We start from the raw sequence: 23,380 nt of genomic DNA, 5'->3' as shown, positions 1-23,380 counted from the left end.
CAGCTGTGTTAAACTGTTACATGTTTTCTTTAATATTCTAGAATCAGGTAAGAGACTTGAAGGAAATGTGTGAATTTCTGAAGAAAGAAAAAGCAGAAGTAGAGCGGAAACTTGGCCACGTTAGAGGGGTGAGTATGTGAGAGTATGCCATATGTTTGTTTTAGCTTCAGAAGGGATATGCTGAAAGTGAGAATGAAAGGTTGGATATGTCATAGCAGTATTGATATGCCTTTACTAGTGCTTCTAGTTTCAGTTATATTCTGCTGCATGTACAGTGTAAAACATCACTAAGCTTTCTCTTTGTTTGAAGTTAATAAATTTCATCATCTGTCACATCTTACATGCTTTTTATTCCACTTGGACTCTATACCATCTCTTTTTTCTTTGCATCTCCCTCCACATCTTGAAAACATTTAACTTCCAGGAATCTTCCTTCTATTCATTGAGGTAATTACTAACTGCTTCTTGGTCTGATTCTAACATTTTGTAACTACTTTTTATGATATTCATGGCAGCTTCTTAGTTATAATGCTAATATACTAATGTTGGGTTTAAGCTGTTACTTATTAGCTGCATGACTTTAGGAATATCAAATTCTCTGAGTGTTGATTTTCTTGTATGTAAAGTGAAGATTGTAATTCCTCTTTCATAAAGTTATTATAATGAGTTGAAGTAATACAAACTTTGGCTTCAAATGTTAGGAATCAACAATGAGTTTAATAATAAACCTCTTGTATTCTTGGTACTTTATACTGTACTTTCTAAAATATTTGATGAAATAAAAAGTTAACATTTTTTTCCTAGTCTGGTAGAAGTGGAAAGACAATCCCAGAACTAGAAAAAACCATTGGTTTAATGAAAAAAGTAGTCGAAAAAGTCCAAAGGGAAAATGAACAGCTGAAAAAAGCATCAGGAATATTGACCAGTGAAAAAATGGCTAATATTGAGATGGAAAATGAAAAGTTGAAGGTAATATTCTTAATGCCATTTGTACAGAATGTTATACTGATACAATTTGTATTAATTTTTAAGGACAGTTTTAAATATAGTATATAAAGTGGCTTTAATGGATGAATAGATATTTTACACATGTGGAAAAAAATATTGGAGACAATGATTAAAGTGTTACAGTAGCATCATGTGGTCATCTTACTATTTCCAGACCATTGGTTCTCACTCTGGCAACATAAAATAATCAACTGTGTCTACTTTCAAAAATACAGTTGCTTAAGACTCTAATTTTGAGATTGATCAGTTATTTGGGGATTGGTCCCACCATTGGTATTGTTGTTTTGTTTTTTAAGTCCTCAGCTCATTCTAAGCCAAGATTAGAAACCTCTGCTCTAGATGACCAGTATTAAAGGGAAGAATTTAATTCTAATTGTATCAAATACCAGCTATAAAACTATGTTGAACTAAGAGTTTATGGGACCATCATTTATTTCCTCATTTTGATAATGTAGAGTTTTTTAAATTTCTAGGCTGAATTAGAAAAACTCAAAGTTCATCTTGGACGTCAGTTGAGCATGCACTATGAATCCAAAGCCAAAGGCACAGAGAAAATTGTTGCTGAAAATGACAGACTTCGTAAAGAACTTAAAAAAGTATGACTTTCATTATTGACTACACTTATTTTTACATTAATTAATACATTTTGGGAAAACTGAATGAAATAGTTGATGAGTGTCTATTCAGAATAGATATTAAGAGACTTAGGAATTGTGCTTTATGCCCACCATCCTTTCATAGTGAGGAACATTGAAAATAAAAAAATAATAAATTAACAGGCAGTATAATGTAGCAGCTGGGTTTCCCAGGTGGTACAGGGATAAAGAACTCACCGGCCAATGCAGGAGACAGGGTTCGATCCCTAGGTTGGGAAGATCCCCTGCAGGAGGAAGTGGCAACCCACCCCAGTATTATTCCCTGGGAAATCCCACGGCCAGAGGGCCTGGCAGGCTGTAGTCCGGGGGTGGCAGAAGAGTCGGACATGGCCGAGCACACGTGCACACATAATGTAGAAGCCACACAGCCAGGATCAAGCTTTAGCTTCATTACTTCTTAATTCTGGGAATGAGGGCAATCTACTATTCCTTCTCCTTCTCTCAGTTTCCTCATCTGTAAAACTGGGACTATTAAGTGTATCTATTTCACAGAGCTGCTACAGGGTTTAAATGAATTAATATTTATGCACATGTCTTAGAATTACACTTGATGTACAAGACAGTATATGAAACTATTTTGTTAAACAGTAGGATTCCTTTCTGTTTAAGACACAGAATATATTCCTTGCCCCAGACAAATGTGTCATTATTTATATGGATGATCCAGTGAATTAATTGCAATTAATATTTTTTAACTAGTTACAATGGAATCTGAACACATTTTGAGGCCAGAGTGATACTGCTCTTTGAATGTAGATGTTTAATAATGGAAATAATCTGTGGTACTTACACACAGTTTATACTTATAGTTATGTCTCAGGTATTAAAGAGTCAAAACATCTTTTTAAAAAATCTAAAGACATAAACTATTCCATTTTCGGTAACTATTATAACAAATATGACAAAGTAACTATGGAGTAAAATATTTTAAATGTATTTTTATAACCTCATTTACATGCACTGTTGTAATTATGATGACCATATTGCAGTTTTAGAGTTTAAAAAATACTGGATTTTTTTTGGACTTTTAATCAGCATTTAGAACTTCAGGTTATTTTTCTTTTTAGTTTGTAGTGATAATTTTGAATATATTACATTCATGAGAACAGTATTACCTTTTGGCATAACATACTAATTAGCTTTTAATGATAGGAAACTGAAGCTGCAGAGAAATTACGGATAGCTAAGAATAATTTGGAGATATTAAATGAGAGGATGACAGTTCAACTAGAAGAGAGTGGTAAGAGATTACAGCTGGCAGAGAGTAGAGGTCCACAGCTTGAAGGTGCGGACAGCAAGAGCTGGAAATCAATTGTTGTTACAAGGTAGGAACAAGCAGCTTAACATTTGCCAGTTTTATCAGTTCTAATTCTGCCATTATTGTCTTTAAAGAATATGACATTATTCTAATTCACTTAGTTCTTTCATGAAGAACCACTGGGTGGTTTAACATGATCCTTACTCTTTCTTCCTTAAGAGATTTAACTAATTGGGGTGTCAGGGCATGGATCAGATCAGAGCTGGGGCTGGGCTGAGGGTGTTGGAGCCCAACAAGTTTCCTGAAGCTGCTGTCAACCATGAGCCCAGACTGACGGTGCCCAACTAGTCCTGCTTTTCTCCGTGCTGCGTTCGTTTTCTACCGCAAGTATAAGCCAGGCACAATGGAGCCGTCTTGTCACAAGCTGTGGCATACCAGAGTAGGCTGTGCTGCAGTTTTGGAGTTATGTCCTGGGCAGCTTGGTCTTCAAATACCTTCAACAGATGAATTCAGCAGACAGTTTTAGTGTCTTTCAGCCTCTACTTTCTGGCACTTGATGTTCTCCCACCCCTTGAGCCTTTTCTACAGGTATGTGTGATTCCTGCCTATCAAATAAACTTTGTGGCTATGAAAGAGGTTCAGGCTATAATTCACTGGCAGGCTGTAATCCAGGGGGTGGCAGGAGAGTCGGACATGGCCGAGCACACATACACACATAATGTAGCAGCCACGTAGCCGGGATCAAGTTTTAGCTTCATTGCTTCTTAATTCTGGGAATGAGGGCAACAGGAATTCACTAGCAAATATTCGTATGTTCATTGTCACTACCACCAGGGGTGGTTCATTGTGACTGATGAGTCGCTAAAAGGCTTTGGTGTCATTCTCATTTCAACCTTAAGCAGCTACTTCAAGGAGTATGCATAGAAGTGGAGACCAATGAGATCCTGCCCACGTCCTTCCCTTGTAACATCATCCGGAAGGAAGTTGTGTTCTTTACATCTGCTGACCCCATTTCAGAAGGCAGAGTCGTCTTTATCTTACCATATTCTTAGAGTTCCTTCTGTCTGTGCATCTAAGTACCCCCTTGGATGTCTAGCTGCTGTTTAGAATGGACTGGATGTGGGTTTGTGGTCACCGTCACTACAGCTGGGATGGAAATCTTAGCACTGTGAGGCTACAGCAGGTCTCAGAGGGGGCCTGCTGCACTGCACTTGCCCCTGTCAGACAACTCCCAGAAGGAAGGTTTTACAGGTAGATTAGAGGGTCCAGGTGGCCAGACAGTCCTGAAGAAGGGTCCCTTTCTAACATCCTAATGAGAGTACTCAGAATGTGCTCTTCCTCCCACCCCACAGCTGTTTCTTGATTCTGTCAGAGGGCTAATGTAAGGGCTGACTGAAATACTGTATGTGATGGTATAAAGGGGAGAAGGAGTCTCTCCTTTTGTCTGCTTAGACTCCAGCAGAGGCTCTCAACCAGCAGGCCTATCAATTGGCTTCTTGGTTGGTCCTTTATTTCCTGCTATAATCATGTAGGGACCAAAAGAATTCTAAGTCGCTTCAAGATGTATTTATCTAGCAGGTATTTTCTCAGTACCTGCTACATGCTGGACTCTGCTTTATGTTAGGTATATTTCTAAAAGGCCTACTTTAACTAGGTTTCTTCAGAAAGCCAGGTAGCTTCTGGGGCTTGTTGTGTAATCACTGAGTTGTGTCTGATTCTTTTGTGACTCCATAGACTGTAGCCCACCAGGCAAGAATTGCCCAGGTGGAATACTGGAGTGGATAGCTGCTTCCTTCTCCAGGGGATTTTCCTGATCCCAAGTTCAAACCTGTGTCTCCTGCATTGGCAGGGAGCCTGGTGGGCTACAGTCCATGGGATCACAGAGTTGGACATGACTGAGCAACTGACACACACATTTCTCACTCTGACCTCAAGTAAATTACAGTTCTTCTGTGAGTTAAAGTTGTTTTTTTTTTTAATCTGTGGAAATGATAAATCCCGTCCTTTCTTTTCTAAAAAAGGCTCTGTGAAGGTACACACACACACACAAATTACGAATGTGAAAAGGATTTATAAATTTGAGCAGGGTAATGAGAGACCTTTTAGATCATTTCTGTGTTTTTAATCTGAAAACTGTGTAGGTAACTGAGCATAGAGTAGGCCTCCAATAAACACCTTTCAAAAAAACATAACTTGACAGAAGGCTAATTCTGGTCTGTAGCCTCATATATCCCTAAATCCACCTTAAAAATGGCTCAGATCTGCAGCTGGGATTAGACACCCAGGTCAGTAAAGTGATTTATCTTTTGGTATCCATGACACATTATGCTTATACTGAAATCTTTATAGTTGTTCTATTATTTACTCAATAAACTAATGACATCTATTCTGTGTCTGGCTTTATAATACCAACTGCTGAGACAGTCCAGGGTGATGCAGGAGCTGTTTTAGACAGGTGGTCAGAGAAGGCCTCTCTGACTGGCTGGCATTAGAGCTAGGAATTAAATGGAGTGCAGGAGTGCATTTCAGGTATTTCAGCACTTTTTTTGACAGTTTTTGTTAGGTTAACAGTGTTGCCTTCTAAGTTCCTAAGGTTTATCAAATACTCTTTGATGTAATATTGAAATAATAATTTTTCTTCCTTGTCCTGTCCTTAACCTGATTTTGCCAAAGTGCTTCTTCTTTTTCTTTTCTCTGGAGAAATCTGAATGTTATGAACGTTGTCTCTTCTAAGATGGAATATGCTTGTGGAAACCGTTTTGGCTCAATGTTTTAGAAATTTCTTTTGGGGTCTTTTTTTTTTTTTTTGAACTATTGATCATTTCCTGAAAGGTAACAAATCTATTCAGATATGCCATTTTTCTTATCCCTACTTTTACACATTCTGTTCCCTCTCCCAGGAGTGTTGTACTGGTTTTGTTCTAACTGGATTAACTCAAGTGTGTTTGTGTGTGAGTGAGAGAGAGAAATGCTTTAGTTATCTTTAAGTATATTCCTAAGAATATCCAGTAATATACAATTTTATATTCTTATGAATTTAATTTCTATTTCTTAGTTTTGTGACTGAAAAAGGTGTTAATCTTTTACGTGGTCAGATTTATCAGGCTCCATCCTTGTTTATAATCTTTGGAAACACCTAAATCCTCAATTTAACTGGCCTGTTAATTAAGGGGTACTTCTCCCTTGCTGTCATATAATGCTAAATAAATATGTAGAAGAAGATTTGACCAGAAGAACCAGTATAAGATATTCTTTATTTTTAATGCAGAAATTTTCAGTGGCTTTTAAATCAGTAAGAGAAATTATTTTCCATGTCTATACCATTTTTCCCTTTATACTTTTAGAATGTATGAAACCAAGTTGAAAGAATTAGAAACTGATATTGCCAAAAAAACTAAAAGCCTTACTGATCTTAAACAGCTTGTAAGACAAGCAACAGAGAGGGAACAGAGAGTTAAGAAATATACGGCAGACCTTGAGCAACAGGCAAGTAATGTCCTTGTTTCACCTTCTGTGTGTGTGTATGTGTATGTGTGTGTGTGTTAGTTGCTCACTTGTGTCCAACTCTTTATGGTCCCATGGACTGTAGCACTCCAGGCTCCTCTGTCTATGGGATTTCCCAGGCAAGAATACCAGAGTGGGTTGCCATTTCCTAGTTCAGGGGATCTTCCCAGCCCAAGGATCGGACCTGCATCTCGTCTCCTACATTGTAGGCAGATTCTTTACCACTAGCGCCACCTGGGAAGCCCTAAGTGAAAGTCGCTCAGTCGTGTCCGACACTTTGCAGTCCCACCAGTCCATTGAATTCTCCAGGCCAGGATACTGGAGTGGGTAGCCTATCCCTTTTCCAGCAGCTCTTCCCAACCCAGGAATTCAACCAGGGTCTCCTGCATTGCAGGCGGATTCTTTACCAACTGAGATAACAGGGAAGCCCTGGGAAGCCCTATCCCTGACATACTTTCCATGTATTTACCAAGTAGTCCTTTTAAAGTATAAAGCACATCATAGCAGTCCACCCTTAGAATCTTCCAGTGGCTCCCATACCCTAGCATAAAATCCTGAAGTCCTTTCATAGCCGGCAAGGACCTACATGATCTGGCATCTGGTTTCCTCTCTAGCCTCATCTTTACTTTCTCTGGTATTCAGTATTCTAGCCACAGTAACTCCTTTCAGTCCTTGGAACAGACCAAACTCACTTGGTTTATTCAGGGCCCTGCTTTTGTTTCCCTTGTTTAGAATACTGTGTCCAAATATTCCCATACCTCACTCCCCACTTGCACGTCTCTCCTTAAATGCAGGCTCCTCAGACCCTCCCAATCCCCGCACTGCGTTCCATTCACTTTCTGTCCTCTTACTCTCTTATTTTTCTTCAGAGGCTCCTCCATCTTGAAATGTAAACCGATTACATCACATCACATGCTCATTGTCTTCCCCCACTGACACTGAGAGAACCACAGGAACATGCAGGAAGGGATTTTGCCTGTTTTTTCCACTGCTGTATCCAGTGTGCCTAGGACAGTGCCTGGCATGCAGTCAGTAGTTCTTCAGTAAATAATTGTTGAGTGAATAGTGGATAGATTCACCATAGATGTGTAATCATATGTACTTTTGAAAGCTCACATTCTAAAATTATGCTTTATTGAAACTATGGATCTTTATAAAACCCCATATGTCCATGTCAAACTTTGTCTTCTAACTTTTCATTGTGCACAAAGATTGAGATTCTCAAACATGTTCCTGAAGGTGATGAGACAGAGCAAGGCCTTCAACGGGAGCTTCGAGTTCTTAGGTATATTATTTGTTTGTATGACTACTTTTTCAAAAATCATTTTTTAATACAACCAGGTTTGCTGTATCTAGAGTTAAGATTTTTCACCCTTGCTGCCTAATTCGTTTATCAGCCTTCTTTCACCCTTCTAATGCCAGTCGCTCTTTTATATAATAGATGGTATAAAAAGGATAAACCAGGTCCTAATATAGGTGTCGTCTGTAATTTAAACTTTCTTAATAGCATAGAATATATTAAACCTTAGCTTCCAAAGGCAAGTATTAATGGAATGAGAAAAAAAATTCTTTACTTCCAAGGCTCTGTGTAGCACACTCCTGTGAGGCTTCTCCCTCCAAAACTACTCTTGAAAATGACATAAAATTTTAAGAAAAATGTGGATTTTTAATCTGTGATTTCTGTTTGAGAATGGGAGCACTGCAGTAATTGAAGGAGATGGACAAATGTTTACCTTTATAAACATTAGCAAGTTCTAAGCACTGTGTATCACACAGTTAAAGAAATGCTCAGACCTATTTTGTGGTGCAGTGTCTTTTTTTTTTTTTTTTTTTTAACACATTATCATTGTGTTCTAGATTAGCTAACAGTCAGCTGGAAAAAGAAAAAGAAGAATTAATCCATCGGATAGAAATTAACAAAGACCAAAATGGACTTGAAAGTACCATATCTGGTAATGTATTTTTTAACATACTCATAGCATGTTAGCTAACCCAAGTTTTTGAATTAGGATATGCCTTGTTTACAGATTTAACTGTCTTCCTAAAAAATCAAATCCTTGATGTAAGTTTTTAGAGCTGTCTCTTTCCTCCACACAGCAGTATTCCCATTGAGCCCTTTATTTGTAATACTGAGTAGCAAGTATTCAAACCTTTCTCCTTGTGTCGCTTCTGGATGTTACAGATTTATCATCATATAATGCTAAGTAATGAATACTAAGTCTCTTGCTTCCAGTTTCTCAGTATAGGCCCTTTGAAGCCCATTTAACATATTCTTCTAAATGTTATTTTCATCTTGTTATTAATTTAAAAACCATGTATATAAGCAAACATTGCCTATATCCTTTCTTTTTTCCTTTTACAAAGTAAAGTCTAACCTAGCCTCTATTTGCATTCAGAAGTGGTTACTAATCATTTCACTATTCCAGTGTGCTTAGGTAATGTATTAATAAGCAATTGGTAGCTCACAGGTAAAGAATCCCCCTGCAATTCAGAAGACCTTGGTTCAGTCCCTAGGTTGGGAAGATCCCCTGGAGAAGGGAATGGCAACCCACTCCAGTATTCTTGTCTGGAGAATTCCATGGACAGAAGAGCCTGGCGGGCTACAGTTCATGGGGTTGCAAAGAGTCGGACATGACTGAGCAACTAACACACACACACACGTAATGTATATACATGGGTACACATATAGTGAACAGCTGATCCTCATTATTTGCAGATTCTGTATTTGCACGTTCACTTACTACAATTTACTTGTAATCTAACATCAGTTCTGTGTGGTACTTCTGCAGACATAAACAGAGGAGTGAGAAATTTAAGTTTTATGATGCACAGTTTTCCAGATGAGATTCAACAAGGTGACGCTCTGCGTTTGTTTCAGCTGTCGTACAGGGATGACCAGAGGATGGAGGCAGTACGGGGGAGTGCAGCGCAGGGCAGGAACCGCTGGTTCTGGGACCAGCTGGACTGGATTTAAAGCTCAGTTCTGATACCTGTTATTGGGGCAGACTCAGGGGTCTCTTGACACTTCTGAACCTTGTTTTCTCTCTTGTAAAACAAAATAGAACAAGTTGTTCTAAGATGAGTTGTTTCCAGGATTTCAGATATAAAATCTATGTGAGATATATGTGTATATTTTCCCTAAGGACAGTGGTTCAAAATTCACTAATTGATTTTTCATGTTATAGAACTTAACTATAAGCAGAATCTATTGTTTGTTTGCATATTGTACCAGACAGCTTGATGGAAATGCCAAATTCTGTTCCAAAGGATTATAGTAACTTATATCTGAGCAGTTTTTTACTATTTCACATAGCTTTTCAGTATCCTACCAAGCAGCTTTTATACAAAATAGCAACAAGACTATCACGTATGAGTTGTATCAAACACTATGCTAAATTCTTTACAAGCATTTTATAATTCTTATGACCCTGAATTTTGAGTACTTCTGTCTCCATTTTACCTCCATTCAAAGAGGTTAACCTGTCCGCAAGGCTACAACAGCTAGGAAGCAGCTGAGGCAGATTGAAGCCTAAAGCTATGAAACTCCAAAGTTCCTTGCCATTCTCTGCTATTGACCACTATACTTTTGGTGACTAGACGTACATGCATAAACCTCGTCTGACAACAGCAGCCAGTTTGGTATACTACACCAGACACAGTACTAAAGAGCTGTTAATGCTGCTGACATTTGGCAAGTTCTCTCTAAACTCCAGCATCCCAAGAGGGGATTTCTGAACCCTCATATTCTTTATCTCCTATTTAAAAATGAGGATATCAGTAAAAGATTGTTAAGGCTCAAAAATCAAATGGTTTTGGAAATTTTAAAGCACTATTTAAGTGCTTATTAAGCTAACTTTTGGAAAATGCTTATACATCATAACTGGGCTTCCCAGGTGGCACAGTGTCAGGAATCCACCTGCCAATGCTGGAGACACAAGAGATGTGGGTTTGATCCCTGAGTCGCGAAGGTCCCAGGGTGTAGAAAATGGCAATCCACTCCAGTCTTCTTGCCTGCAAAATTCTATGGACAGAAGAGCCTGGTGAGCTACAGTCCGTGGGTGACAAAAAGTTAGACACAACTGAGCACACACACATACATAATCAATTTTACTGCACTATTTCATTACCAGTGTGTGTAATATATAGCATCCCACTGATTAAGACAACTCGCACAGCATTTCAGTGATCAAGAATCAACTCTGTAAACAAAATCATGAGCACTTTATGCAAAGGTGAGGAAAGCTTTGAAAAGTATGAGGAAAATACTTGTCTCCTACTTAAATTAGAGGAGCATTCCAAGGTCACCTTAATAGAATATGCTTCCTGTCCCATTAATGAAAATGTGTTTGCTGACCATTATTTTCTCAAACTTTAGCATTTTAAAAAAGTTTACCTTTTGATGGGTATATGACACATTATATGCAGTTTAAAGAAAATGTTTCTAGCAAAGATGGTTAATTAAAGAAAAATTCCTACTGCAGATCGATTCCCTATAAAATTAGAGATATGTTTAACTCTGGAGGAAATCAATAAATTAAACTAATGCCCTTTTGCTTTCTGTTTTCCTACCAAAACGTCAGGATGTATTCATCTTTGTGTATCCTGCCTAGCACATTCTTCACATAGTAACTACACAGTAAATACATCCTGATGCACAGGGAACAGCCAGAGCTGCTGGTAACCGGAGCACTTGGCCACCTTATGGCTATAGCCCCTTCCCTAATCATATACTTATTCTATCGTTGTACATTTAGACCTAAAAAATTTTCTTGGTTCTAGAATTTTCCTCTGCAAATAATGATTTCTTCCATGTAAAAATTAACCTGACTCTATACTTCTAACACCTAGCATATGTCTCTTTTCTTTGTTTGCTATGGAATTGATATAGAGGTTAGCATACAGAATTCACAGCCTGAACTGTTTCAGCTATAAAAGGCCACATTTTCCAGGCTCTAGTTGCATAAGTTTCTTCTTTCTCTTCTAAAATAAGTCCATTATCTTGAACTCAGAGTGGGAAAAAGCTTAGTCTAATTTTCACTTTGTGGGGGCAGATCCTGATCAACTAAAGGAAAAGGTCAAAGATCTAGAGACACAGCTCAGAACCTCAGACATGGAAAAGCAGCATTTGAAGGTAAGTATTTAATTATATCTAATTATAAATATATTATAAATGTTTTGTGAAAACAGCTGTTGAAAACTGTTTTCATGATCACCATCTCTGAGTTTTAACTATGTATCCTAAATATTCCTGGAATCACATTTTATACTTACATTTAAACCTTGATATTAAGGTTTTTATATTCATCTGACTGTATTAAAAATACTATAGAGAACTCCCCAAAAATTAAGACAGAACAAATGGGATTCTTTAGAGAGTTAATTATTTTTTATTGTCACAAATATAGCTCATTATTTTAATATTTTCCTAAGTTTTGGGTCACATTGGGATTAGTGTCTTTTTCAATTATTTTCAGAAATGGTTCACATAAAGATATTTGATATGCTTTATCTCTTTAAGACTCTATAAACAGAATGAAGGAACATAAATATGAAAATTAACTAGTGCTCTCTGGCTATTCTACCTAGTCATTAAAGCTCAAATTGTTTCTTTATTAGATGCTAACTTTTGGCCAGGCAGAAGCCATACAGTTTCCGTGATCATAAATATATTTATAACAGGTGACCACTATTCATTAAAATTAGATACTTGTAAAGAAAATACAAATGATGCCTAAACCAAAGAATTGTAACCAGAATAACTTCAGTGTTGTGAATAACCAAGTTTTTTGACTGCCTCACACTGAGAACATAATATTCTTTTGGGGAAAGATTAAATCCCCTCTGATTTAATAATTGATAAATTGTAGTGCCAGAATAGGACATAATTTAGAGAATAATTTGACTTCTGCCTTGTATTTGACTATTCAAGTTTCTTTGGCTTTCATGTTTGTAAATCATTCTCTTTAGTTCAGACCTAAAGAATGTATTTTTCTCCTGTGTATACCTTTACAAGATAATATATTCTTATTAGGAGGAAATAAAAAAGCTGAAAAAAGAACTGGAAAATTTTGATCCATCATTTTTTGAAGAAATAGAAGATCTGAAGTATAACTACAAAGAAGAAGTGAAAAAAAGTATTCTCTTAGAAGAGAAGTTAAAAAAACTTTCTGAACAATTTGGAGTTGAATTAACTAGTCCTCTTGCTGCTTCTGAACAGTTTGAAGATGAGGAGGAAAATCCTGTTAATTTCCCCATATACTAAAAGGCCATCTCTAACTATAGTTTTATTTAACTATTTACTAACTTTGTAAGTTAAAATTCCATCTGGAAATCAAGCAAGTCTGACCTACATGATTTCCTTTTCAATACCTCATAGCTTTACTTAAATTGGAATTTTTAGTAAATAAAATTATATAAAAATTTCAACATCTTAGGAAAGTATATTTTTGAAGACTGTTAGTATGTCTGTCAAATAGGCAATGAGCTATGGTAAATTTTTATACATTTATAATGTTGTACCAAGTTTCTAAAACTGGGATTTTATATATACTTACATATTTATATATGTGTTAAGATTCTGAAATTATGTCTATATATATGTTATTAAGTTGAGCCATATGTTTTGTTAAATGTCTAGCAATTTTAAATTCAGTTTAAACTATTTAATTTTTAAAGTAATAGTCCAAAATTGTTGGTTTGTCTTTTAAACTACCCATGTACAATGGACTGAATCCAACCTTTGTACAAGGTGGAGAGCTTATTATTATATTTTTAATTCCAGAGGTTAACATTCATTTGCTGTTTCTAAATAAAAATTTGAATAGATATTTGCAGCTGGAAAATTGATTGCTTTAAATGCTAAAAGAGATGTTGCTATATTAAGACACTGAATAATAAACTGAATCTGAGATATTTTTACCTTATAAACATGGCAGAGTATTCAACATTGAAACAGAACAACAATGAAGCTAGTTTTTAATTGCACTTCCAGTTTATACATTAAGTATTATATCTTTGAGCCTACCAAATTTCTGATTGTCTATTTTTGAAAAATGATTAAACAAACACTTAGCATCAAAGGCATACTCATATTTGTTCAGATTCATGTTGATAATAACTGGTTTTGAATTCATATAAGTATCTGGGATCGGCCAACATAAACCAAGATGGTGGCGATGGACCTGAAAAGAAAGAAAAAAGTTAGCTTTAGCCTATATTATCTTTACTCACTTACACATCTTCTGAGTGCCTACTGTTTCCCAGCCACTGGGAGTTATTTAAGGCTGCACTTCATCTAACCCTTTTTTTTTTAATAGATGTTTTCCTCCTGACATGGTACATATTTACTTGCTTATTGTCTGTCTTCCCCATTAGAATGTAAGCTTCATGAAGGCAGACACTGTTTTGTTAACTCTGTACTTTCAGCACCTGGAAACATTCCAGGAACATAATCAGGGGCTCCATAAAAATGGTAATGAATAATAGAGTCTGTTGCTAAATACAGAAGGTAGCCAATTGAAAAATATGGGTAGAAGTCATTCTAACCAAAGGGAATAATATGTGATAGAATAGTGCTTTTTGCTCTGGTTGCATTTAGTTAAGAACATACACAATGTGTGTATGTTTGAGAGATGGAAGTGGAGAGTTCTAGAAATTTTAGCAGGTGCTAGATCATGAAAAATCTTAAATGTCACTACGCAAGTGAACAATATTCTCATTCATTTGTGAAGACAGGACAGGGATAAGACTGAAAGATAATGCTTGGGATGGTGATAAAATAATTCAAGCATGAATCTTGGTTTAAATTAAAATTAGCAGCCAGTTGGTTGGTGAGAAGTACACAGATACAACAGATGAGAATCTTTCAGAACTGATAATTAGATGTATGAAGTGATGGACAGAGGTGTTAAAAATTATTTCTAAGTTTTTGGCTTCAGTTAATTATTTGGAGTCTGGATTGGTCCAAACTGGATTAGTTCCAGTTTTGAACATTACAATGTGAACCTATATGAAATTAAATAGACAAGTTCAGGACACAGAAAGGGCAAAAAGTGTAAAGTAATTCATTCTGTACATATTAACTGTCACCTCAACAAATTCTATAATCAAGCAAGTTTGAGAAATGCTTTCACATGAGGTCATTATAGTACAGATGATTCAGAGAATACATATGTTCAACATGAATTTCCAAGAAGGAATATGTAGTATGTAGGGTCTTCCAGACATTTTCATCACTTTCATTCTGAAGCACATCTAGAAGAACCAAAGCCCCACAGAATGCATACTGGGAAACAATGTTATCGTATAAAGATGGTGGCACGCGAGATGAAGACATTACTGCATATCAGAATTGCTGCAATTTGATGAAGACATTATTGCGTATCAGAATTACTGCAATTTGTAGAGTACTGCAGTGCCACTTCTACTTTGTTTCAGGAACATAAAATGACATAACCTTACAAATTATTTTCTGCCATTACCTTGATTAAACAACCATCATTGCAATGCCATACTATTCCTTCAATTTTACCCTCTCTGCAACCATCGAACCAGGACAACAGATCACTGTGCTTCAAGGTAGGTAGATTTCTTATTTGAAATGCTCCATGTGGTATAAGAAGATGTAATGGATGCTTTTTGCTTCCTAACCCTAAAATCATAAAAATTTGCCATTAGCCATTCAGACGTTTCAAAAAGAATCGGAAAATTTCTCCCTCCAAGTAAAAAAACCTTCTTAAAACACTGAGGGATAAATTTACCAAAAAGTCTGATTCCTTGAAGAGAAATATATTACAACTGCCTTCACTCACAAGTTGGCACTTTATCCCACTAAGTCTAAATTCTACCTTCAAGTGCTCTATACCAGGAGTTGGCAAACTTTAACCTTCAGACCAAATCCAGCCAAATGCCTGTTTTTGTAAATTGTTTCAATGGAACACAGCCAACCCATTCATTTAAGTACTGTCTATGGTCTTTCAGAGATATGGCCCCCCAAAACTAAATATTTACTATGCAGCCTTTTACAGAAAAGTCCACCAACCACTGCTGTACACCAGTGGCCACAATCATTCAGTGTTTGCCAAATGGCCCCGCTGTATCTGCTAACTTGCACAGTCACTGTCTTAGCTTCTTTTCACCTGCCAATCAATCTGCTTCTGATCGCTATATTGGATTTTGTTATTACAGCTTTAATGACCTTGGCTCTATCTTCATCTGCCTGTCAACAATACTCCATAGTGCCCTGAGGACTTGTACTCAAATCATGGCATATATTCTGATGCTGCTTATGATATTCATTGCTAATTCTTTTATTTATTTTACTCTTAGCTGTTATAATTAAACTAATTACCTCACCATGAATGGATAAAGATATAGGGTACACATACAGAAAATGGAACATTAGGCATAAAAAAAGAATGAAATCTTGTCAGTAATAACAACATGTATAAACCTAAAGGATATTATGCTAAGTGAAATAACAGACAAACACTATATGATTTCACTTAAAAAGGGAATCTAAAAAAAAAAAATTCCAAGTTTATTAGTCACTCCTGTAGTGTGTATTTCTTTCAGTGGAACCTAGGAAGTTTTCTTTATAAATGACTACTGTAACTAAACAAGAAAAAGGGTTTACTCACCATAAGGATTTCCATTAATATTGGTTCCTATGAGCTCCAGTGTTTGTTCTAGAAGATCTGAGAGCGGCACTGCACAAATTTCCAAAAGGCCAGGATCATCAGGATGATGCCTCAGGACCAGGGCGATCTCAAACTCGTAATTGACTACAGACAAATGCCAGCAGTACTGTTTGTTGTTTTTCTCCACTGGTACCCAACCTATCATTTAAAGAAACAAGTGAGGTTTTCTTTTTGCATTGTTTTTCTCTGGATTATGACTAAGGTAATTTTAATTTTTGTCGCCAATTTTCTGGATGTTCTGTCACATAAGGTTATCATTCAACATCAGTGGAGATGTTAACAGTTCTACTACTTTGTAAATCATCCTTTTTCTAATCATAAGGTCTCTTGATTCTGCAAAGGAATTAACCTGTTTGATTATTTAGTACAGAGTACCCAGAATTCTTTTAAAAGAAAATTCATATTTTCAATAAGAACTGAGCGCCATTCTAAGACACAGCACTAAAACCTTTTTTCAGTTTCTCTCTACCTCCTTTCCAGTTTCAGGGACAACAGACAGATGCAATTGTTCTGCAATTTATTGTATTGTTCCAGTATTTATTGAACAATGTATTGATTCTACATTTATCAAATGCTATTCCCTTCCTAACTTCTGTTGCCAGATTAGGCTTCTTTGTTGTGGAGAATTCCTTACCAAAAAAAAAACCCCAAACTATGGCATAAACACTATTATGACCATCACACCTTTGGTATTCATAATAACCTCTTCACTAGTCTACTATCTCCAACTCCCTACCCTACTTTTATCACAGTTCTATTTCAGGAATTTATATTTAGTTCTGTTGTATTGCTGCTTAATAGTCATCTTTAGGAGAAACTTCACAAAGTTCTTCAGATAGAATCAAAAGCTGTGTAAGATGTGACCCCATTACACATCTCCAGCCTCTGCTTTTATAACCCAAGTTATAAACATTCCAGCCACACTGAGGTGTTATTTAAAATTTCCAAAAGATGCCATGACCTCTGCCCTTTGTGGAAGCTTGCCTAAGCTAACCTCTCTTCCCTTGCCAACTAACTTCCTGGTTCTTCAGCTTCAGGATAAATGTCCATTCTTCTTAGATGACTCTACTAGCCACCAAGATTGAACTAGGAATTCTTCTTCTTTTCTCCAGCTGTACCTTGTGCATTATTTCCTTCTAGTTCTCGAATCATACTATTATTGGTAGACTTGTTTTCCTACTGTCTACAAGATCATCAAGGATAAGGGTTCTGATATTCATTTTTATATTACTAAAATCTAAGAATACTTTCGCACATTATAGGTACTTAAAAACATATGCATATTGTTACCCTCAGTCTAAAAAGTAAAGGCTTATATGATTTAATCGATCATACCATCTATCCTGACAATACTTCAAGGCTATTCCCAAACTCAATGCTTTATTAATTTTTATAGACTATAGGTAGTAAACTGTCCATCTGAGAAAATATTCTAAAACTGAAAGGACAGTCTTGATATGAAACATCTTTGGTATAAATACCATGAACCACCATATTAAAATTATATTCTAATTTCCAATTGCATGTATCTCATTCTTTTTACTAGTAAACAGAAAACTATCTTAGAAGAGATCTAGTAATACCAGGAATGTGTCCATTTTCATCAGGCACTGGATTCCCATTTAGCTGTTCTATTTCCTTCGCTGGTATCCAGCACTCTGGAACAGGTTTGAAGTCCTCCTCAACATTCCAAAAAAATTCTAAAAGAATTAAATAATCTTATGTGTGGTGATACTTTAAGCAATATAAAACACTGAACAAATTCAAAGTGGGAACCACTAATGAGCCCCATCAAATCAGGTACCATATTAATTAGTTTCCATTCATTACCACCACCACAATTCTCAGGGTGAAGGTACTAACACTTCAAATTTCCAATTTTGAACCCACCATCTTTAACAGTAGGTTAACAGTCTATAAAGCAGCCAGTGTTACAGTATGTATATTCATGGTGAATTTTTAATGCACTATGAATACAAATGTATAAAGATTATATATGAGTGGATATATAATGATACATGTATATATCTACTTATACTTAGAGAAAGTTAATGTAAAACTATTAATAACCAAATGTGTCATTCATAGTAACGTGTATGTTTTAATAAACTACAATGAAGAGTCACAGAAATGTTAGGAAATATTTTAAAATCTTTTTCAAGAATATGCTTTTACATAAAAAGATACTCACTTGTAATTTTTTTCTTTTCCCAAAGTGCTTAAACTGTAAAGGATATAATGTATAGACCACCACAGCAAGAAATAAGACAAAAATTTCAACTTAAATCATGAATAGCTTTAAAAAAAAAAAAAAGGACCCACGAACCTTTTGAGTTTTGTTTTGAATGTAGAAAATTTTTAAATCTTTTCTCAGCTAATTTGTTAGGTTTCCTATCTAGCCGAGCCCAGAGGTATGGCTGACCTAAAAAATAATAGAGAAAAAAAAAAAAGTTTAAGAGGCAAACAATAAAATTTAGCTTGAAAGACATTTCAATATAACCTTTTTCAATAAATGCAGGGTCATTTCCTCTAAGGGAAACAACCCGAAAGACAAAGAGAAATATGCAGGATAACAAAACAAATTTGACCATTTCAGTAAGGACATCATCCCACAGACATGTGAGAAACTAGTAATCGTGAGAAACGGAAGCTCTCTCTGCTAACAGAAACATAACCAGAAATTGTATTCACACCTTCTCTAAAATGTAACTATGTTAAATTATGCTATGAGGGTTAACCTCCAAAAACGTGGAGTGAAGCTAGTGTTTTACATGGCTCTGACCCCTGGGGTCAAGACATGGAACACTGATGAATAGTGATGGTTTGCAGTCAGGGTTCTGAGAAGTTCCAGGGTACATACTAGCATTTTTCCTCGACAACAGTGAGACTAAGGAGTTGCACTTGGTCTCAGTGAGCCTCCTGGGGGGCTGCTGCTGGTTACTTAGCAGGAAGATGCCTTCATGACCAGCAAAATATAAAAGTCCCCAGCTGAGACTGCATTTCAGATTCCCTGTTTCTGAAGTGTTCCCTGCCTACATCAGTGGTGGTCCCTAATTTTAAAAGTTTGTCTTTCCTAGATTTGTCAGGAAGGTAGGGGAGGCATCAGTGGAGGACCATAGATGCTTTCACCAGGTCTCATCAGACCCTTCAGAGAAGGCAATGGCAACCCACTCCAGTACTTTAGCCTGGGAAATCCCATGGACGCAGGAGCCTGGGAGGCTACAGTCCATGGGGTCTTGAAGAGTCAGACACCATTTCGCAAAGAGTCAGACACGACTGAGTGACTTTACTTTCACTTTTCACTTTCATGCACTGGAGAAGGAAATGGCAACCCACTCCAGTGTTCTTGCCTAGAGAATCCCAGGGACAGGAGTCTGGTGGGCTGCCATCTATGGGATCGCAGAGTCAGACACAACTGACATGACTTAGCAGCAGCAACATCAGACCCTTCACTGTGACAGAGTCTTTGGTTGTGATGTACATCCTTTTAATGCCCTTACTGTATTGCCTATCCTGTACCTGTAATTAACTGTGGATTTATAAGCACTGTCACTCTGGGTTCTCGAAGTTTTCTTTAGCAACCCAATTTTCTTTAACTGCCACCATTATATTGATAGTAATTACACAATGTGACGCATACTTAAGTTTCTTAGTATAAGTATGTGCCTGTGTGCTAAGTAAGTCACTTTAGTCATGTCTCACTCTTTGTAACCCTATGGACTGTAGCCTCCCAGGCTTCCCTGTCCATGGGACTCTTCAGGCAAGAATACTGGAGTGGATTGCCTGGCCCTCCTCCAGGGAAATCTTCCTGACCCAGGGATGGAACCCACTTCGCTTATGTCTCCTACATAGGAGGGTTCTTTACCACTAGTGCTGCCTGGGAAGCCCACAATATAAATATAAAACCCTAAAGAAAACTTTATTTCTTCAAATATATAAATCAGCTATTTGAAAAATTATTGATTACAGTTTGGGTAAGGCATTCTACATTACTTATTAGCTATACCAATAAATAATATGAAGAACCATATTAAAACTACACTGTCATTTCTGTTGAATGAACCTTTTGTTCTTTTTAAAAATAAACATAAAAAATGTACTGTATACCCATTAAGATGGCTACTATCAAAAAAATAGAAAATAACAAGTGTTGGTGAGGGTATGGAAAAGCTGGAACTCTTCTATACTCCTGGTAGGAATACAACAGTGCACTTGCTACAGAAAACAGTATAACAGTGCCTCAAAAAAATGAAAAAGAATTACTACAGGATCCAGCAATTCCACTTTGGGATATATACCCTAAAAACCGAAAGGAGGGATTCTAAGATTTGTGTACCATGTTCACAGCACGGTTCACCTAGTACACACTGATGGATAAACGGTATACACACACAATTATGTGGTATACACCAATGTGTGGTGTTCATCCTTTTATAAAGGAAGGCAATTCTGACATGCACCACAACACGAATGAATCTTAAGGACAATATGCTAAGTGAAATAAGCCAGTCACCAAATGACAAATACTGTAAGACTCCACTTTCATGAGTTACCTAGTCAAAATCCTAGAAACAAAGCAGTGTGTGAAACAAGGTGGGAGGCTGAGTTATTTAAAAGGTGTAAAGTCTTAGTTTTGCAAGATGAAGAGAGTTTTGGAGATGGGTGGTGGTGACAGCAGCGCAACAATGAGAACTGTGCACACCACACTGAACTGTACGCTTAAAAAGGACCAACATGGTTAACGGTATGTGAATTTCATCACGACAAAATGAAAAAAGATGCACTTCACAAGAGATTTCCTATTATGAAGAACGTATCCAATATGCATTTAACTTTTATTTCTCTTGCTGGAAGTGAGAAGTAATTTCAATATCTAGAAAAAAGAAATCACACAGATTATTTCTCTCTTTTCAATGCATTTTTTTCCATAACATAGTTGACAATTTCGATTTGAGTTTCTCTTTTAAAGTACATTAAAATGAAACAAATTAGAGACACTGACAACAGTAATAAAACAACTGAATTAGCACTGGGATCAGCAGAATAAGAACAAGCTTTAGGGTCACATAAACCTAGGTCCTATTACCAGTTGAGCCTTCATTAATTAAATGGTCTTGAACAAATTATGTTCTCTGAGCTTTGGTTTCTGTTTCAGTGAAACAGGAGAGGCTTATTGTGCAGATAGATAAAGATAACACATAAAGCATTTATCATACTGTCTGGCCCTTAATCAGTATTAATTAAATACTAAGTTATCTTCCTTTCTTCCCCCAAGAGAAAGATACAATGGTAGAGTAAGTATAATATATCAATTGTGACTTTTTTCCAAGGGTTTATGAAGAGCACTTCAGATATATACAGTTTAAGTGATTAAGAAAAATAAATATTTGTAGCACAGTTTTATTTTACCTTTGTAGTTAGTAACATAACAACATGTTCCATCCACTTTTTCTGTTGGAATTGCATTGTATATATCTGCATCTAATGCCTTGTGACTTACAGTTTCAGTTGCCAAAACTTTAAATGGCTTAAAAGAGAAAAAGAAAACTGGTTTAAGATAAACAGCCTCTATGCCTTCTACATGCTCTCACCTGGAAGTTTTTAATTTCCCTAGTTCCAAGGTATGATCACCAGTTTATCCTTCAAAATATTTCTCCTGTAAACTTCTTACAAATCACCTCCTCCTCCTCTATGCTATCACAGCAATACATGTTTGTCTACCCAGATTTGTTAAATACAGTTGACTCGACCAACACGGGTTTGAACTGCACGGGACCACACACGCAAAATTTTTTTTCCATAGTAAATACTGCAGTACTACACACAGTTGGTTGAATCCTGAATGCAGAAGCCTTGTTACGGAGGAAACTTGAATATGAGGGCCAACCACAAGTTATACTCGGATTTCAGGGGATCGGACCCCGAATCCTGGCATTGTTCACAGGCCAACTGTATTCACATGTTTCTTTATCCACCATAATGAGCTTGACACCAGGAATCATATTCTATGCAGAGCTGTATGCCTAGCTCAGGTGTTACGTGTGTTCACTTACTTGATAATCATTTGCTAAAAGCCTCCTAAGGGGTAAGCACTGTCCTCAACACTAGGATAGAGGTCAAATGGCACCTGCCTTCGGTGGAACGTTTAAGGAAGGAGACAACAGTCATAAAATGCATAATATAATGTTAAGTATGTTAAGTACTAAGGAAAAAAATGGGCACCCTTTCAGTTTTATCAGTAATAAACTGCGTTTTTAATTTACGATTTGCTTATTCTCAGGAAGCCAAAAGAGCATCAAGAATGGAGGGGAAAAAAAAGTTCCAACGAACTTCGTGATTTTTACTTCTGAGAAAGACTATGCCACCGTTTTCTTTACAGTCTATGACACTTTTATCTAAAGGAAGACCTGCACCCTAGGCCGCCGGGGCGAACCCTGCAGAGAGACCTCCGCGCTGCAGGGCGGCTCTACCGCACCTGGAAGCGCTCGCGGGTTCAAATGCAGCCTGCGCCGCGGGGAGGAGCCCACCCGCGGCCGCCCAGCGGGCCCCGAGCTCCTCGGTACCTGATGCTCCCTTTTGGTGGAAGGCTCCTCTTTCACCTCCGTCACAAACACACACGGCATTTTCCGCTGCACCGACCCCAAGCGCCTCATGTTGGGTCCTCAAGCGGTGCTAGTGGAGAAGGCCCTTCCGAGCAGCGCCGGGTCCTGACCAGGAGAGCGTTCAGAGGGGTCAGCCGTGTACTCAAGTCGCGAACACGCCGCGAGCTGGCCAGGTAGCCGCGCTCCCCATTTCCCCGGTTCCGAGCGTATGACGGGGACGCCCGCCCGGAAACGGGCTCCTGGCCGCGGAGCCTTCTGGGAGTTGTAGTGCGGAACCCGAGGTAACTTCGTGTTCCCAAGCTGAGGTACCTTCGTGTGCGCTCTCGAGAGCGTCCCTCAGGGTTCTGATGACTGTGAAAATACAAAGATCCGTTTCTGGTTTCATCCGTTTCTGGTTTCATCCGTTTCTGGTGTGTGTGTATTAGTAGCCGATGATATTTTTGAAAATTAAATGTTATCAATCGATAAGTAATGAATTATTTCATGTGGCTATTTAACATCATTTTGATGAAACAGATTTGCGTGTTCTCTTTAATGTGTTCCTGGGGAAAGCACTGAAAAAGCTTAGAAATATCCGGAGACATCTCAGAACGAAATGAAAAGTAATTTCCCAGGAAAAAATGTTAGAAAACGCTACAATTAAAATACCTGGTG

The 23,380-nt window shown here is 37.2% G+C and overlaps 2 protein-coding genes across 3 annotated transcripts in view; one reads left to right on the top strand and one right to left on the bottom strand.

The window, feature by feature from the left end:
* Positions 1-12,895, top strand: part of CEP290 (centrosomal protein 290) — a 90,220-nt gene extending 77,325 nt beyond the window's left edge. Inside the window, exons 45-53 of the mRNA XM_068969709.1 lie at positions 42-128; positions 805-969; positions 1,482-1,604; positions 2,817-2,989; positions 6,267-6,408; positions 7,638-7,711; positions 8,284-8,378; positions 11,478-11,557; positions 12,458-12,895. Coding sequence (XP_068825810.1) covers positions 42-128; positions 805-969; positions 1,482-1,604; positions 2,817-2,989; positions 6,267-6,408; positions 7,638-7,711; positions 8,284-8,378; positions 11,478-11,557; positions 12,458-12,688 — 1,170 coding nt within the window. The 3' untranslated portion in view covers positions 12,689-12,895. The remainder of the gene's footprint in view (positions 1-41; positions 129-804; positions 970-1,481; positions 1,605-2,816; positions 2,990-6,266; positions 6,409-7,637; positions 7,712-8,283; positions 8,379-11,477; positions 11,558-12,457) is intronic.
* Positions 10,132-22,908, bottom strand: RLIG1 (RNA 5'-phosphate and 3'-OH ligase 1). Of its 2 annotated transcripts, XM_068969710.1 has the most exons (8): positions 22,688-22,908; positions 21,534-21,651; positions 18,451-18,546; positions 17,708-17,824; positions 16,065-16,262; positions 14,907-15,076; positions 13,513-13,607; positions 10,132-10,437 (listed from the first exon to the last, which is right to left on the bottom strand). In XM_068969710.1, exons 1-8 carry the CDS (start codon positions 22,775-22,777, stop codon positions 10,260-10,262), a joined length of 1,062 nt encoding a protein of 353 aa, XP_068825811.1. In that variant the 5' UTR covers positions 22,778-22,908; the 3' UTR covers positions 10,132-10,259. The 2 variants fall into 2 exon arrangements, with proteins under 2 accessions (XP_068825811.1, XP_068825812.1); XM_068969711.1 differs by lacking the exon at positions 10,132-10,437 and having other exon boundaries at positions 11,834-13,607.
* Positions 22,909-23,380: the final 472 nt, after the last annotated feature.

The sequence above is a fragment of the Capricornis sumatraensis genome, chromosome 4 (assembly GCF_032405125.1).
Source record: "Capricornis sumatraensis isolate serow.1 chromosome 4, serow.2, whole genome shotgun sequence".
NCBI classification, from domain to species: domain Eukaryota; kingdom Metazoa; phylum Chordata; class Mammalia; order Artiodactyla; family Bovidae; genus Capricornis; species Capricornis sumatraensis.
Note: the sequence above shows the minus strand (reverse complement) of the source record. Positions and strands in the feature narration are given on the sequence as shown.